The sequence below is a fragment of the Mesoplodon bidens genome, assembly GCF_964165515.1.
Source record: "Mesoplodon bidens genome assembly, chromosome: 2".
Lineage (NCBI taxonomy): Eukaryota > Metazoa > Chordata > Mammalia > Artiodactyla > Ziphiidae > Mesoplodon > Mesoplodon bidens.
The window spans coordinates 43,722,339-43,736,224 of NC_138177.1; the positions used below are offsets into that span (position 1 = coordinate 43,722,339).

General features: G+C 37.8%; 1 protein-coding gene across 1 annotated transcript; it reads right to left on the reverse strand.

Annotated features, from left to right (window-relative positions):
* Positions 1-318: 318 nt before the first annotated feature.
* Positions 319-8,370, reverse strand: PTGS2 (prostaglandin-endoperoxide synthase 2). The gene is made up of 10 exons (XM_081256334.1): positions 7,858-8,370; positions 6,319-6,435; positions 6,060-6,203; positions 5,240-5,383; positions 4,633-4,814; positions 3,927-4,010; positions 3,571-3,817; positions 3,030-3,316; positions 2,415-2,562; positions 319-2,265 (listed from the first exon to the last, which is right to left on the reverse strand). Exons 1-10 carry the CDS (start codon positions 8,099-8,101, stop codon positions 1,856-1,858), a joined length of 2,007 nt encoding a protein of 668 aa, XP_081112460.1. The 5' UTR covers positions 8,102-8,370; the 3' UTR covers positions 319-1,855.
* Positions 8,371-13,886: the final 5,516 nt, after the last annotated feature.

Below are 13,886 nucleotides of genomic sequence, written 5' to 3' on the forward strand. Positions count from 1 at the left end.
CTTTGAACTTCCTGTTAAATTTTGTACCTCCTTAGTAAATTTGTCTTATTCTTTGCCTTTTGTATACTTGGTTTTTGTTTTTGTTTTTTCCTCTTCTAAGACTAGGCAATGAAAACAAGTCTGTGGCTATCCCCTATAGCACAGAGCACACATTTTCTAATACAGTGTTGCCGTGAATGAGGTTATAATGACCTTAAGAGGCCTCTGTATGACTGAGGGCAGAACCATTTCATTAAGGCCAGTCCAGTTTGGAAGAGATAGGAGAACAATAATGCCTTACAGAAATCATCTCATGACAAAGATATAAGCAACTGTCAAAATTTATTTTAGAAGAGATTTTCAGTTCTTAAATAGTACAAAAATAAACAGACATTTGTTTCAACACTTACAGTTTACATAAATTAATTTAATCATACATTTGTCTGAGGCACCAAAACATTCAACACATATTCCAAATTCCCAGATTCAGTCATTCAGATATTAACAAATCAGTTTTTTTAAATCAAGTTAAATTTTTATACAAGCCCTTCTACTATTGACTGTTTCTTAACAATAACATAAAACCTTAAAAGTTCCCCTGAGTTATTTCTCTTTAATGAAATTTTATTTTCTCCCTCTGCCTGAGGCATACTTTTTCAATTATTTACATAAATACTGATGTTATCTGTAATCAGTGCTTGATTTAAAAATATTAAAACCCACAGTTCTTTGCACGGAATGTCCCCCCAGAAAGTTATGGGTGAATGAATTAATGAAACGTCCACAGGTCCTTCAAAAATGTACAAAATATCAGTCTTATAGCACATCCAGGCTAATGAGACACAACATTCTCTGTGGGCTGGTGTATAGGTAAACCTTAAAGACAAATTCCAACTTTACATCTCAGTATACCAAAGTTGGATTCCTAAATAAATGTATTCACAAATCTTAAGCCAATTATTTATCTTGTATTAATAATTCAGAGGTAATCCCAAAAGATACACTGATTCTGATATAATGCAGAAAAAAAAAATCAATGCAGCCTTAAACCCAGTTTATAAATAATAGTCTTCAATAAATTAAATTAATATACAGTACCAGAAAATGTCAGCTGACAATGAGATGTGGAAAAGAAGCATTGTCTTCCTGGGAACTATTCAGCAATTTAATTTTGTTTTTAAGTGAGAACGGACATTCATTAGAATAGGAATAACTTGCTTACTGTTAAGAACCCCCTACAGTTCTAAGCTATTAGCCTCTATAAGGCTACTTTGGTTTTAAATTATTCACAAAGTTCTCTGCCTTTCACTTAAAATGAGTGTATACCTTCTTGTAAAGGCCTTCTGTAGTAGTCCTGAGCTGAGCTTTTCCTGAAAACCTGCATAAGTTCAGGTAAGAAAGTATAGAGTCCAAAGAAAGACAAACTCAGACCTTAAAACCAGGAAAACAAAATAGAAGTAAACTGATCAGAAAATGGCTAAAAGATCATAAAATGATCATTGAGTAGGTAGTTGCTTCTCACACATCATGGAAGACACCTTGGAAATATCGATAGTGTAGAAAGAAATGTGCAGCATTTTGTCATCTTGTAACAGCATTTAAATGTTCAAACATCTTAGCTTTTGTTCTTATTATAAGTTGAAATTCAAGTAAAAAGATGTCACACTCATTTCTCATTGGATTGTACAAAAGAATGAAAACTGTTTTCCCCCTTTAACTTGAAGACATCTTTAAAATCAACATGAAAATCTTCACAAGTATGACCCCTTTCTCCTTAACAGAGATGTTAAGTAACACAAGGAGTTTAACATAAATATTAAATAATTAAGTTAAAAGAAATAGTTCATATAAATAAATAAATATGATCAATCAGCTTCTACAGTTCAGTTGAACGTTCTTTTAGTAGTACTGTGGGGTTGATATCATCCAGTCCAGAGTGGGAAGAGCTTGCATTAATGATGACTGTTTTGGTGAGCTGTGGATCTTGAACACTGAATGAGGTAAAAGGACAGCCTTTCACGTTATTGCAGATGAGAGACTGAATTGAGGCAGTGTTGATGATTTTAAAACCTACTTCTCCACCAAAAGTGCTAGGCTTCCAGTACTCAGGAGAACATATAGGATTACCCATAAGTCCTTTCAAGGAGAATGGTGCTCCAGCTTCTACCATGGTCTCCCCAAAGATGGCGTCTGGTCGAGGCTTTTCTACCAGAAGAGCAGGATACAGCTCCATGGCATCAATGTCACCATAGAGCGCTTCTAACTCCGCAGCCATTTCCGTCTCTCCTGTGAAGGTGACAAGGACAGAGATACAACCAATGTAAAACTTTTACAAAATAAAAAAAAAGTCTTACCTTTTGCTCAATTTCCTTTCACCTTCTGCTGTCTCCATTTGCCCCTTGACTCTTTGAAGAATTTTAGAAACTGTTTCTCACCTGTAAGTTCTTCAAATGATTTATAAGGCTTCAGCAGAAAGCGTTTGCGGTACTCATTAAAAGACTGGTATTTCATCTCTCTGCTGTGGTCAATTGAAGCCTTTGATACTTTCTCTACTGCAACTGGAAGATTCCTACCACCAGCAACCTGTTGAAAATGAATTACATTGTAGAACACAATTGAGTTTTAGGCATATTTAAGATTTTTTTTTCTTTGTTTGGCCGTGCTGCATGGCCGTGCTGCACGACCAGAGATTGAACCTGGGCCCTCGGCAGTGAGAGTGTGAAGTCCTAACCACTGGACCACCAAGGAATTCCCAGATTTCTATTTTAAAAGCATCCCTTGGGTACCAAGTACGTAAGACTGATGCCCCAGCTCCCAGCTGAGACCTAAACTATAAGTTTGGAATATTTATAGAATATTTCTATGATCTAGATTATAATGGTAACATTATATTATAATCGAGATTATACGTTAGGCTTCTTATTTCCAAGGAGAGATTACTAGCAAATAATTACTCTTTTAGTAAGTTTAAGAAAAATCATTTCTGCGGCAGAAATTCTAGTTACTGACTAGTCCTATGTTTTGTTTTGTTTTTCAATAATAATGCTTACCCTGCCAGCAATTTGCCTGGTGAATGATTCGACAAACTGAGTGAGGCCGTGTTCCAGTAAGAGGGAGTTGTTATAGATAAATTGCTGATACTTGTAGTCCTGGCCATCAATCTGAAAGGTATCAGGCAGAAGGGGATGCCAGTGGTAGAGTGTGTTAAACTCAGCAGCAATACGGTTTTGGTACTGGAATTGTTGGTTAAAAAGCAGCTCTGGGTCAAACTTCAGTTTGAAGTGATAGCCACTCAGGTGCTGTACATAGTCTTCAATCACAATCTTAATAGTTTCTCCTATTGGCACAAAAGAAAAATTTAAAACATGAATTTCTTCTCACAAACGTTCAAGCAACCTAAATGCAATTGTTAATTTGCCATTCCTTCACTTTTATATTTTCTTTTTTACCATCAAAAGTTCAAGAATTGAATGAATATGGAGCAGGTGATTTTACAGGTACTACATTCCCCCAGAATTACTGAAAACCTAGCAAAGTTAGTTTTCTCTGGGGAAGAGGGTTTTATTTAAATGATTTGCTCTTCTTGCTTACCTATCAGTATTAGCCTACTCGTCTGGAACAACTGCTCATCGTCCCATTCTGGATGCTCGTGTTTAAGCACATCACACACTCTGTTATGTTCCCGCAGCCAAATTGTGGCATACATCATCAGACCAGGCACCAGACCAAAGACTTCCTGCCCCACAGCAAACCGCAGGTGTTCAGGAACATGAGGCGGGTAGATCATCTCGACCTGAGTATCTTTGACTGTGGGAGGATACATTTCACCACCAATTATCTAAAAAATAACAGTAACAAAAGAGGTAAACAAATTTTAATCATTAGAGATTTTGAACATAGGTAGCTAGTGAGTCATAACTAATTCTTAATATTTAAATGGAACAAACCTGATATTTCATTTTTCCATCCTTGAAAAGGCGCAGTTTATGCTGTCTCTCCAAAGATTCACCATAAACATGATTTAAGTCCACCTAGAAGATTATGGAAAATTTTTAATTTGTTGCTGTTGTTTATTCTTATGTAAAGTGTCTATGATGTATTTATCACTAAATAACTTGATGATTTAGTTTGCTTTAATTAAAATTTTTCAATAACACATTTTTCACAGCTACAAAATAATAAATTAACTTGTTTATCCACTGAAGCTACTAAAACCTACAAACCTAAATATGTCTCCTAAATATGTCACCTATTAGTGTCTCATATGGAGCTTATATCATAAATTTCACTATAACTATATGGTATTTCTTTTAAAAAGCAGCAGAAAATGTTTGATATAAAATTCTTATCAATAACTTGAAGCTACGTCACTGAAATCCAAGAGATAATAATGCTGCAAAAATCTCACCTTATAATATTTAAGGCAGCATAATCAGGGTACAAATGTCTTTGAAGACAACCTTTTGCAGTGCCAATATTTTAAACTAAAAATATAAGAGCCAAACTACAAATAATAATCTGTATATATGTATGTAAGTACGTGTGTGTGTGTTTGTATTTTTACCAAACCAGTGAATTAAAATGGAAACTCCATTAAGGTTTTTATAGATAGAACTATGATTTGCTACTAATCTTGATTTAACTCTGTCTTACCCCATGGCTCTGTCCCGTGGTGAAGGCTGGTCCTCGCTTATGATCTGTCTTGAAAAATTGATGGGTGAAGTGCTGGGCAAAGAACGCGAACATCATATTTGTGCCCTGGGGATCAGGGATGAACTTTCTTCTTAGAAGTACTTTTTCCACAACTTCTTTTGAATCAGGAAGCTCTTTCCTCCCTGAAAAATGAAAAAGCCAAGATAAGAATCCATCTATATATTCAAGGAAACAGAGAGTGACTGTCAATTAACCAGGGTCTTTTTCACTTATAGGAGAAGTACAGCTTTGAACAGGATCATAATATAAATGGAAGTTCCAAAATACAGGGGAACAACTTCTTATTGAATATTTTAATCTATTTTGTTTAGTATTAACTCAGTTTTAATGATAGAATTTGAAAACATCATGACATTATACCAAAATGCCCATTCACTTTCATGGAGTAGTTTACATGGACTCACACTTTCAAAAAAATCTCCAGAGATATCCATAAGGAAAAAATGACTTTATTAACAAATAAATCATAGTTTATGGTCAAATTTTCTAGGTAGCAATCCAATCCCAGTTACAGTCAATACATCTCTAACTGCTTCCTCTCACTCACCTTTCACACCCATGGGTGTTGGGCAGTCATCAGGCACAGGAGGAAGAACTCTGGTGTAATAGGACAGGTTAGAAAAGGCTTCCCAGCTTTTATAGCCATAATGCACATTATAAGTTGGCGGGCTCTCAATCAGATGTGATCTCGCTGAAATTTGAGGGGAAAAAAAACTGTTATTTGTTCCCATATGCAAGGCAAATCAATGTTCATTTTTATTGTAAAATATGCAAAGTGGCACTAGAGTGAATTTAATCCTAACAAAGATACTCTATTTTAAAACAGTTATACTTTAAATCCTAACTGCCACTGGTACTCAAAAGAGGAAAGCATGATTCATTAAAATGCATCTTTGATAACGTATATATACTTTACAGAAGACAGTATGGTTCAGCCATCTTGATTTTTCAAATAACCATCCACTTACTGCTCAAGAGGCCTATGAGGAATGTCTGGGCTTGACACTCACTTTAGAAATAAAGGTGTTTTCTTGCTGACCCCAATCCAAATTATCCATTTATTTTAATGGGTGCAATCCTGTGGCCCATGGGCATTCAGTAAACAACTAGACCACACTTCCTTCACAAATTGTCAAGAACAGTGAAGGTTAGAAGAGGTATGCAGGATTTTAAGTAGAATTCTGACTGTGAAACAGAACTTTATAAACTTGAAGGGATTCAGATGTCAATATTTTTGGCCATTAAGACAGAAGGTAAACTAAAATGGTATATTTAAATGTTTTGGATTAAGTTTAAAAATCTAAAGTTTTATAAAGTACATTTTTCTTTGAGGCCGCTGAAAGCCCTAGAAAGTGATTTGTACTTACATATCAACACATATCTCATAATCATATTCTGCAGGAAGGGAATGTTATTGACAATGTTCCAGACTCCCTTGAAGTGCGTAAGTATGTAGTGCACTGTGTTTGGAGTGGGCTTCAGGAATAATTTTATTCTTGTCAGAAATTCAGCTGCAATGAGAAAAAAAGAGAGAAATTAACGGGACCTCATTATATGACACAACTCTGTAAAATGATAACTGTATATATCCCCATTCCAAATGAGGGCACCCAAAAACAAACTTACGTGTGGTACAGTTTTCACCATAGAATCCTGTTCGGGTACAGTCACATTTATACTGGTCAAATCCTATGCTCATACATACACCTCGATTCTGGCATGGACTGGAACAGCAAGGATTTGCTACAATAAAGTAAAGACAATGAGATTGATATATATGTCATATATATGACATAATATGTATAAAATAGATAGCTAATAAGAATCTGCTGTATTGCACAGGGAACTCCACTTTGCTGTACAGTAAAAATTAACAAAACATTGTAAAACAACTATACCCGAATTTAAAAAAAAAAGAAAGTAAAGACAGTGAATAAATCATTCTTCACTGTCTTAATCTTGACTTAAATATTTAATTGTTTTACTTACTATGAGTCAACTTTATGATAAAAAAAGTTCAAGAAATATACAGGTAGTCATGGGAAAACAATTTTTTTTGGCTTGCCTCACAGAACGGTTATAATGTAGAAATACCAACTTCCTATTCTAAAGGTAACAATATTCCACCAGACATATCGGTGGAATGTTGCTAAGCTTTTCTTCGTAACTTTTTAGATGTTCAAATTAGCCTTTTTAAGAGGCTCAAAGAAGTAGGACTTCCAAAATTAAAGTGAATAGATCTAGTACGTTAATCAAAATTTAAGTTTTTTGTTTGTTTGTTTTCTTTTTTTTTTTTTTTTTTGTCAGAACTCAAAGCTGTTGAAAGATCTGGACGAAGAACATTCCAAGTTGAGAGGAAAACTAGTGCAAAGGCCCTGAGGCGTGTTTGAGAGAGTGTGGCAGAAGCAAAGCTAGGAGGAGAGGTGGAAGGCGAGTTCAGAAAAGGCAAAGGCAGATCATGTGGGTCTTCTGGGAATTTGGGTTTTTTTCCATGTGTCAAGGGAAATCATTGAATGGCTTACAGTATTAAAGTGGCATGACTTAATTTACATTAAACAAAAACAAAAACAAAACAGGGAATTCCCTGGCCGTCCAATGGTTAAGACTCCGCTCTCAGTGCTGAGGGCCTGGGTTCCATCCCTGGTCAAGAAACTAAGATCCCGCAAGCCGCGCAGTGCGGCCAAAAAAATAAAAGAAAATTTCAAAGTAAAAACAGCTACATTTTTAAGCATTTTGCTTACCTGAAAAAACAATCTGGACTTCCCTGGGGTAGGAAAGCACTAACTAGGGTATTTAACACAATTATTTCCATTCAATAACAGTAGGTACTATAAAAAAAAAAAACCATCTCGCATATATTGATCAGATTCTGTCTTATGACAACCTGCAAATTAGTATCACTATTCCTATTTAGCAGATGAGAAAAGTGAGACTCGGACGGGTTAAGTAAGTGACCCATGATGATCAGAGCTGATGGCAAAGCTGAGCTGGTCCGTCCAGTTTACTTGGACTCGAGTGGTCCAGCCTCTTTAACAAAGTCATACAGCCTGTCTTCCGAGGGTATTCAGAATACCTAGAGTTCCCTGGAGAGGTCAGAGCGGAAACTTGACCCGGGTGTACGGAGCCGCGGAGTCCCAGGTGCCAGGCGCCCAGGTACTCACTCACCTGCACCACAGAGAGCCAGGGCGGCGCAGAGCAGTAGCGCGCGGGCGAGCATCTCGGCTGCGGGAGGGGCGCGGAAACGGCGGAGGCGCTGCGTGCGCTGTGTGGGTCCCGCTTGTCCAGCTGGAGGAAGGCGCGGTGCGGAGTTCCTGAGCGTCCTCTGATGGTCGCTGCGAGTCGTTTGACAACTGGAAGCTAACGGAGAGGACCTTCCTTTTATGCGTGAAAACAGCCCACGTGACGGCATGACTGTTTCTTTCCGCCTTTCCTTCCACCCCTCCAAAACTTTTCCTCCCTCTCTCCACTTAAATAATAATTGCGTAAGACCCGCCCGGGTCGGGGTAGGATTTTTTTTACCCACGCAAACTGGAAAATCGGAAACCTGGGAGGTTGCGCTCGGCTTCCCCAAGGTGGGTGCAAAGCGGATCGCCCCCTCCCCACTTCGATCTTCCTGAACCCCTCCCTGGGTTTCTCCGCCCTCGGCGCCGGGCTTCACGCCAGATTCCTCTCCTTCTATCGGGTCTTTGACCCAGGTTTCCAAGACCCGGTGCCGAGGCAGATCTTCTTGCGGGGGAAGGGCGGCCCCCTGGGCTTCCTTTCCCGGAATCAGAGGGGCCTGGAAGATTCCGGAGCGCAGGGAATCCCCTTGCGCGCCCCCGCCCCCTGGTCTGGTCCCTAGGCTTTGGGGTGCCGAAGAAGACAGTCTGGGCAGACTGGGGAGAATGGGTCCAAGAAAGGCTGACATGTTTTACTCATGTCGTGTATTTCAGACGTGTCATGATTTCAGTGACCACTCAGCCTCGTGTAGGTTCAGCACACACATACATACATTAAAATTCTTTTTTAGATTTTTACTTGACCTAATGAAATGTGATAGCTATAGTCAGCGTACATATCTGTAGCTTCTCTTTATAGCTGAGTTGTTTTTAACATAAGAAATGCTGTTCTCCACGCCACCACTCCGACGTTGCTTCTTGGAGAGGGGAAATAAAGGTAAATTCCTCTCCTCAATACCGATCCTGAGTGCTTATCCTGTAAATAGTCAATCTGGGATCGAAGGGTCACCGCTATAAACTTTCCTCTCCGATGAACCAGGGAAGCGAAGGTGACCAGGATCTGCAGGGATGCTAAACGTCCAAAACTTCTGCTTTAATGCATTTCTTTCTCTGCCGCGTGGTTTCCAGTGTTTGGGTCGCCAGCCCTTCACAGGAGATACAAATAGAAGGAAGTAGGTTTTTAAAGTTTGCTTTTTTGTCTTTTCTGCCTACTTTTCCAGGATGATGAGTTGTGACAAAGGATTAAAATACATTACGTTTACTTTTCAATTGTCTGGGCTTATTAGGGACAATTTTCTATTCTCATTTTGGAAGGTAATTTGATGAGGAATTTGGATGGAATGGATGTAAAAGAAGGGTGATTTTGACAATTTTGAATTTCATCATCCTTTGCTTTTGTTTAACATCTATCTTTTGGTGGTGGTTGGGAGGGTGTGTGAGGGTAAAATGCTAAGAAAAGAAAAAAATGTAGCAGCGTTGTAGAGCCTTTAAAAAAAAGACACTGGATTTTTTTAAAAAGTATTTTGCTTAATGTACACATTATCTGATTCTACATGAGACACAAATGGCTAAAATTCCACCTCACCCAGGAAGCCTTTCTCCTCTAGACGTATTTAATCATTCCATTTGTGACACTCCCATTTATTGTACTGAGTCTTACATGCAATTTCAACTAAGAGCATAGATTTAAAAAAATAATTTCTTTTAATAATTCCAATTTTCTGTTTCATTTTAAGTGAGTAGGATGTATCTACTCAAATTTTAAGATGATATTTAAGACTACTAATTTGAGCTTGGTTAGATGAGAAGGAAGAATTCATACTCTGAATTCTTAAGTATACTAAAATTTTATATCGTAATCCTGAATTCATTTTGAAGTCATCATCATCATTGTCCTCATCAGAGTTTAATTGTATACCTACTATGTATGTAAGTATATATACCTACTGTGTATATAAGTGTGTTCTGTTGTTTGCAGAGAGGCTGCATTCAAAAGTGAGAACAAAACAGCGTAGAGAATAATCACATTTAGAGTACTTGGAACTAAAAGAAATTGAACTCCATTTCATAGTGGAAATTTAATTAAAAAACATCTATTTGGTTAAAGTACTTGGTTTAATCTGTAACTTCTATAGCACAATAGAGAGAGTTGCATGCACCTATGCAGTCAGAAAATAGTTCAAGGAGAAAATTACATTTTAAGGATGGGTGCAGTTTAGAAAGGAAGTCCAATTATGGGCTTCAGGAAAAACAATAGTGATTTATTAACTTTGACAAGTCTGAGACAATAAAATAAAATGGAAAGTACATTTGGGGATGCTGGTCATGGGGGAATATTAAATGTCCCAAACCAAATCAAAATGGCTATACCTGTCTTATGTAGAAAAGTACTATGATTATTATGCTGTATGTCACACCATAAAAAATAAGGTTATGATTATGTAAAAATTTTAACTCTCATTTGGGTATATATTTAGTGTTTCTGTGTACATTTTAGACAAATATATGTATCTGTTATATAAAATTTCTTTTATTAGTCTCTGAAATTTGTTGGGAAATTCTCTGTATAAAGCGAAAATAAGAAAGCATATTAAAAATCTTCCAGAGCATTCTGTTGAGTTTTACTGCCCCCTTCTGCTGCTACATTTTTTATCAACTTCTTTTTCTTTCTGATTGCTGTGAAGATCACTAAGTAGATTTTGTGAGTGATGTTATAATGTTCTTAAAAGTCCACATATGCAGTGTTCATTTGAAATTTAACTTTCATGAATATACTAAAAAGGAATGAAATGTGTGTTAATTGAAGTGATAAGCCATTCATATGAGCCAAAAGAAAATGAACAATAAAGGCTATTAATACCCAAAATTCTAAATGAGCTAACATTTTCAAGGGAAATATATCTTACTGCTTTGAGCAGGGTTCTACCATTCAGATGTGGAAGGATGCTCATATCCACTGTCTTAGTCATGGAGCGTCTTTCTATTTCCCTCCCTTCTCCTTTGGCTGATTTTGTGATTCACTCAGAGAGAGTGGCGATTGCCCCTTGTCTTTTTTTTTTTTTTTTAATTTATTTTTGGCTGTGTTGGGTCTTCATTGCTGTGCGCGGGCTTTTCTTTAGTTGCAGTGAATGGGAGCTACTCTTCGTTGTGGTATGTAGGCTTCTCACTGCAGTGGCTTCTCTTGTTGTGGAGCACGGGCTCTAGGTGCACGGGCTTCAGTAGCTGTGGCACGCAGGCTCAGTAGCTCTGGCTCGCAGACTCAGTAGCTGTGGCTCACAGCCTCTAGAGCGCAGGCTCAGTAGTTGTGGTGCATGGGCTTTGTTGCTCTGCAGCATGTGGGATCTTCACGGACCAGGGCTCAAAACCATGTCCCCTGCATTGGCAGGCAGGTTCTTATCCACTGCGCCACCAGGGAAGTCCCACTTGTCTTTTTTATTCATGACAGGCTGGCTAGAAAAAGAGTTTTGCTATCTTGCATCTTGCCTTAAGAGACATTTTAGCAAGGTTATGCCACAGAGTATGTCTGTTTCCTGAAGGGCAGAAAAAATACCCATAAAAGACCCTTACTTTAGTCTTTTAGTAAATCCTCGCTATATACCCATTCCTGGCTACACTTTCAAAGCTAAAAACAAGAGCATGTGGACAAAGAACATCACCTATCATTTCAGTAAACAAAGGATGTAAAACCCTCAGCCACTGACCTCCCCCCCATGGTGCAGGACAGTGCACCCTGAGGGGGATTCAGGATGGAGATAAACAGGCTTCCACTGCACTGACTGTGTACCCTGAGGGGATTCAGGGTGCAGAAAAATAAGATAGTGGCCCTATCAAGGAATAAGTTCAATAAACCAAACTCTTGCATCTTCTCATGTGTGGAAAGCACTAAATTCATTAACTTGAGATGTCTGGTTTTCTTCAATTAGCAGGAATCTTTTGACATTCCACTACCTGGGTTTTTGGGGGGGGGTTTTGTTTTGGGTTTTTTTGTTTATTTGTTTGTTTTTTGCAAAAACTCCTGTATATCCTGGCTCCTCTCTTACTTTTGTGTCCTGGGCTTAAGTCCACTGAATAATACATAATTCTCAACTTTTAGGTTGTGCTTTTGTTTTTTCAGTTGACAAGGATAAACATTTTTTTAATTAAAAAGAATCCTTGTTAAAATAAACCAATGAAGAAATACCAAATAATATCTACTTCTGAGTTTTATAAAAAAAAAATTATCTTATTTTTCTCTACTCAGTTCCCTGATAGATTTTTCTTTTTCTTCATTTTCATGGTTGTATATCATAACTACTAAGGTTAGCCAAGGTAGATTGAACATGGTCTTTGTGTTGGAGCTAGGAATCCCAAAAGGGGATAAGGAAGTGCAAGAGAGTGTGAGCAGGGTGTGCTAGGGCCAGCGTGATAAAAGCACACTCACCAATTAAATATCAGTTTAACATGTCCAGTTTCTGACCCAGCTTGTAAGGAGCTTGGGAGTTGCCTCTCTATCCTAACAAATAAAAATCTGAACAAACTGAAAACTCCATACTTTTCTTAGATCCCTCAAAGAAGTGAGGTGACAGGATAAAAAACTGCCCTCAAAATTGGAGAGACTGACCATACAGAGAAGCACAATTTACCACAACAGAAACCCACAGGCAGAAACCTCCATAGATACCTGTACCTATGTAGGAAAAGTCGAAGTGTAATTGAGGAATTGCTGGATGCTCAACTTGCATAAATCTGAGAGTTAAAAATTCCAGGGGGTCCATTCATTTTTGTGAGTTTTACTTCCTGAAACTCTACCAGGTTCCCACAGTCAATATCAGGGAAAAAAAAATCCCCTTGGGGAATGGGGGGGAGAAGTAACCATTTTGAAATATGCCAGAGCATTATGTTCTTTTTAATTAGGCCTGCACTCAAAAGAAACTATTTTACCAGAGCCTAAACTATGGGAATTTTATCAGACCCTAAATGACCTAGGGGAAAGGATATACTCAACTCCATCACCCTCTAGCCATGTCCCACTGAGCACTTGTGACATTCACAGCTCAGAGGCACAGACTCACTAAAAGACTGAGAACTGATCACAGGACTCTAGAAGACTCCCCCTCCCCCACACCTCCCTACCACATTACTAAACGCCTATTTACCAGAGCTTTTTTCACACAGTACACCTTGCCCAAAATGACAAGTCATGCTGAAAGGCAAAAGAACAGTTTGAAAAGACAGAGCAAGCATCTGAACCAGACTCAGGGATATGGCAGAGATATTGGAAATAATCAGATCATGAGTGCCAATAGAAGTGTAGTTAATATGCAAGAACAGATGGGTAATATAAGCAGAGAGATGGAAATTCTAAGAAAAAATAAAGAAGAAATGCTAGAGATCAATAACATTATAACAGGAATGAAGAACACCTTTGATGGGCTTCTAAGTCGACTGGACATGTTTGAGGGAAGAATCTCTGAGCTTGAGGATATGTCAGTAGAAACTTCCAAAACTGAAAAGGAAAAGTATACAAAGAGAAAAAATACTGTAAAAAACCATGAAAAATAGTCAAGAACTGTTGAAGAACTGCAAAAGGTCTCACATAGGTATAATGGGATTAGAGTAGGAGAAGAAAGAGAGAAAGAAACAGAAGCAATACTGACTGAGAATTTCCCTAAGTTAATGTCAGGCACCAAACCATATATCCAGGAAGCTCAGAGAACATCAAGTAGGAATGTGCCAATGAAACCATACCTAGGCATATCATAGTAGAACTGCAGAAAATAAAATATAAAGGAAAAAAATCTTGAAAGAGTTAGAGAAAAAAAAATACCTTACTATATTTAGAGGAGCAAGGATAAGAATTACATCCTACTTCTCCTCAGAAACCATGCAAGCAGGAAGAGAATGAAATAAAATATTTAAAGTTTTGAAACCAAAAACTAAAATAAAATCACCAACCTAGGAAATTATCCTTCAAAAGTGAAGGAACAAATTTTCTCA

Bases quoted from the DNA above. Each gene is read 5' to 3' on its own strand.
- PTGS2 (XM_081256334.1), bottom strand. From the start codon at position 8,101: ATGCCGTCACGTGGGCTGTTTTCACGCATAAAAGGAAGGTCCTCTCCG. The intron at 4,815-5,239 runs GTGAGTGAGAGG...TTCATTTTTCAG, and splicing joins AACACCCATGGGTGTGAAAG to GGAGGAAAGAGCTTCCTGAT. The intron at 3,317-3,570 runs GTAAGCAAGAAG...TTGTGCCAATAG, and splicing joins GAGTAGGCTAATACTGATAG to GAGAAACTATTAAGATTGTG.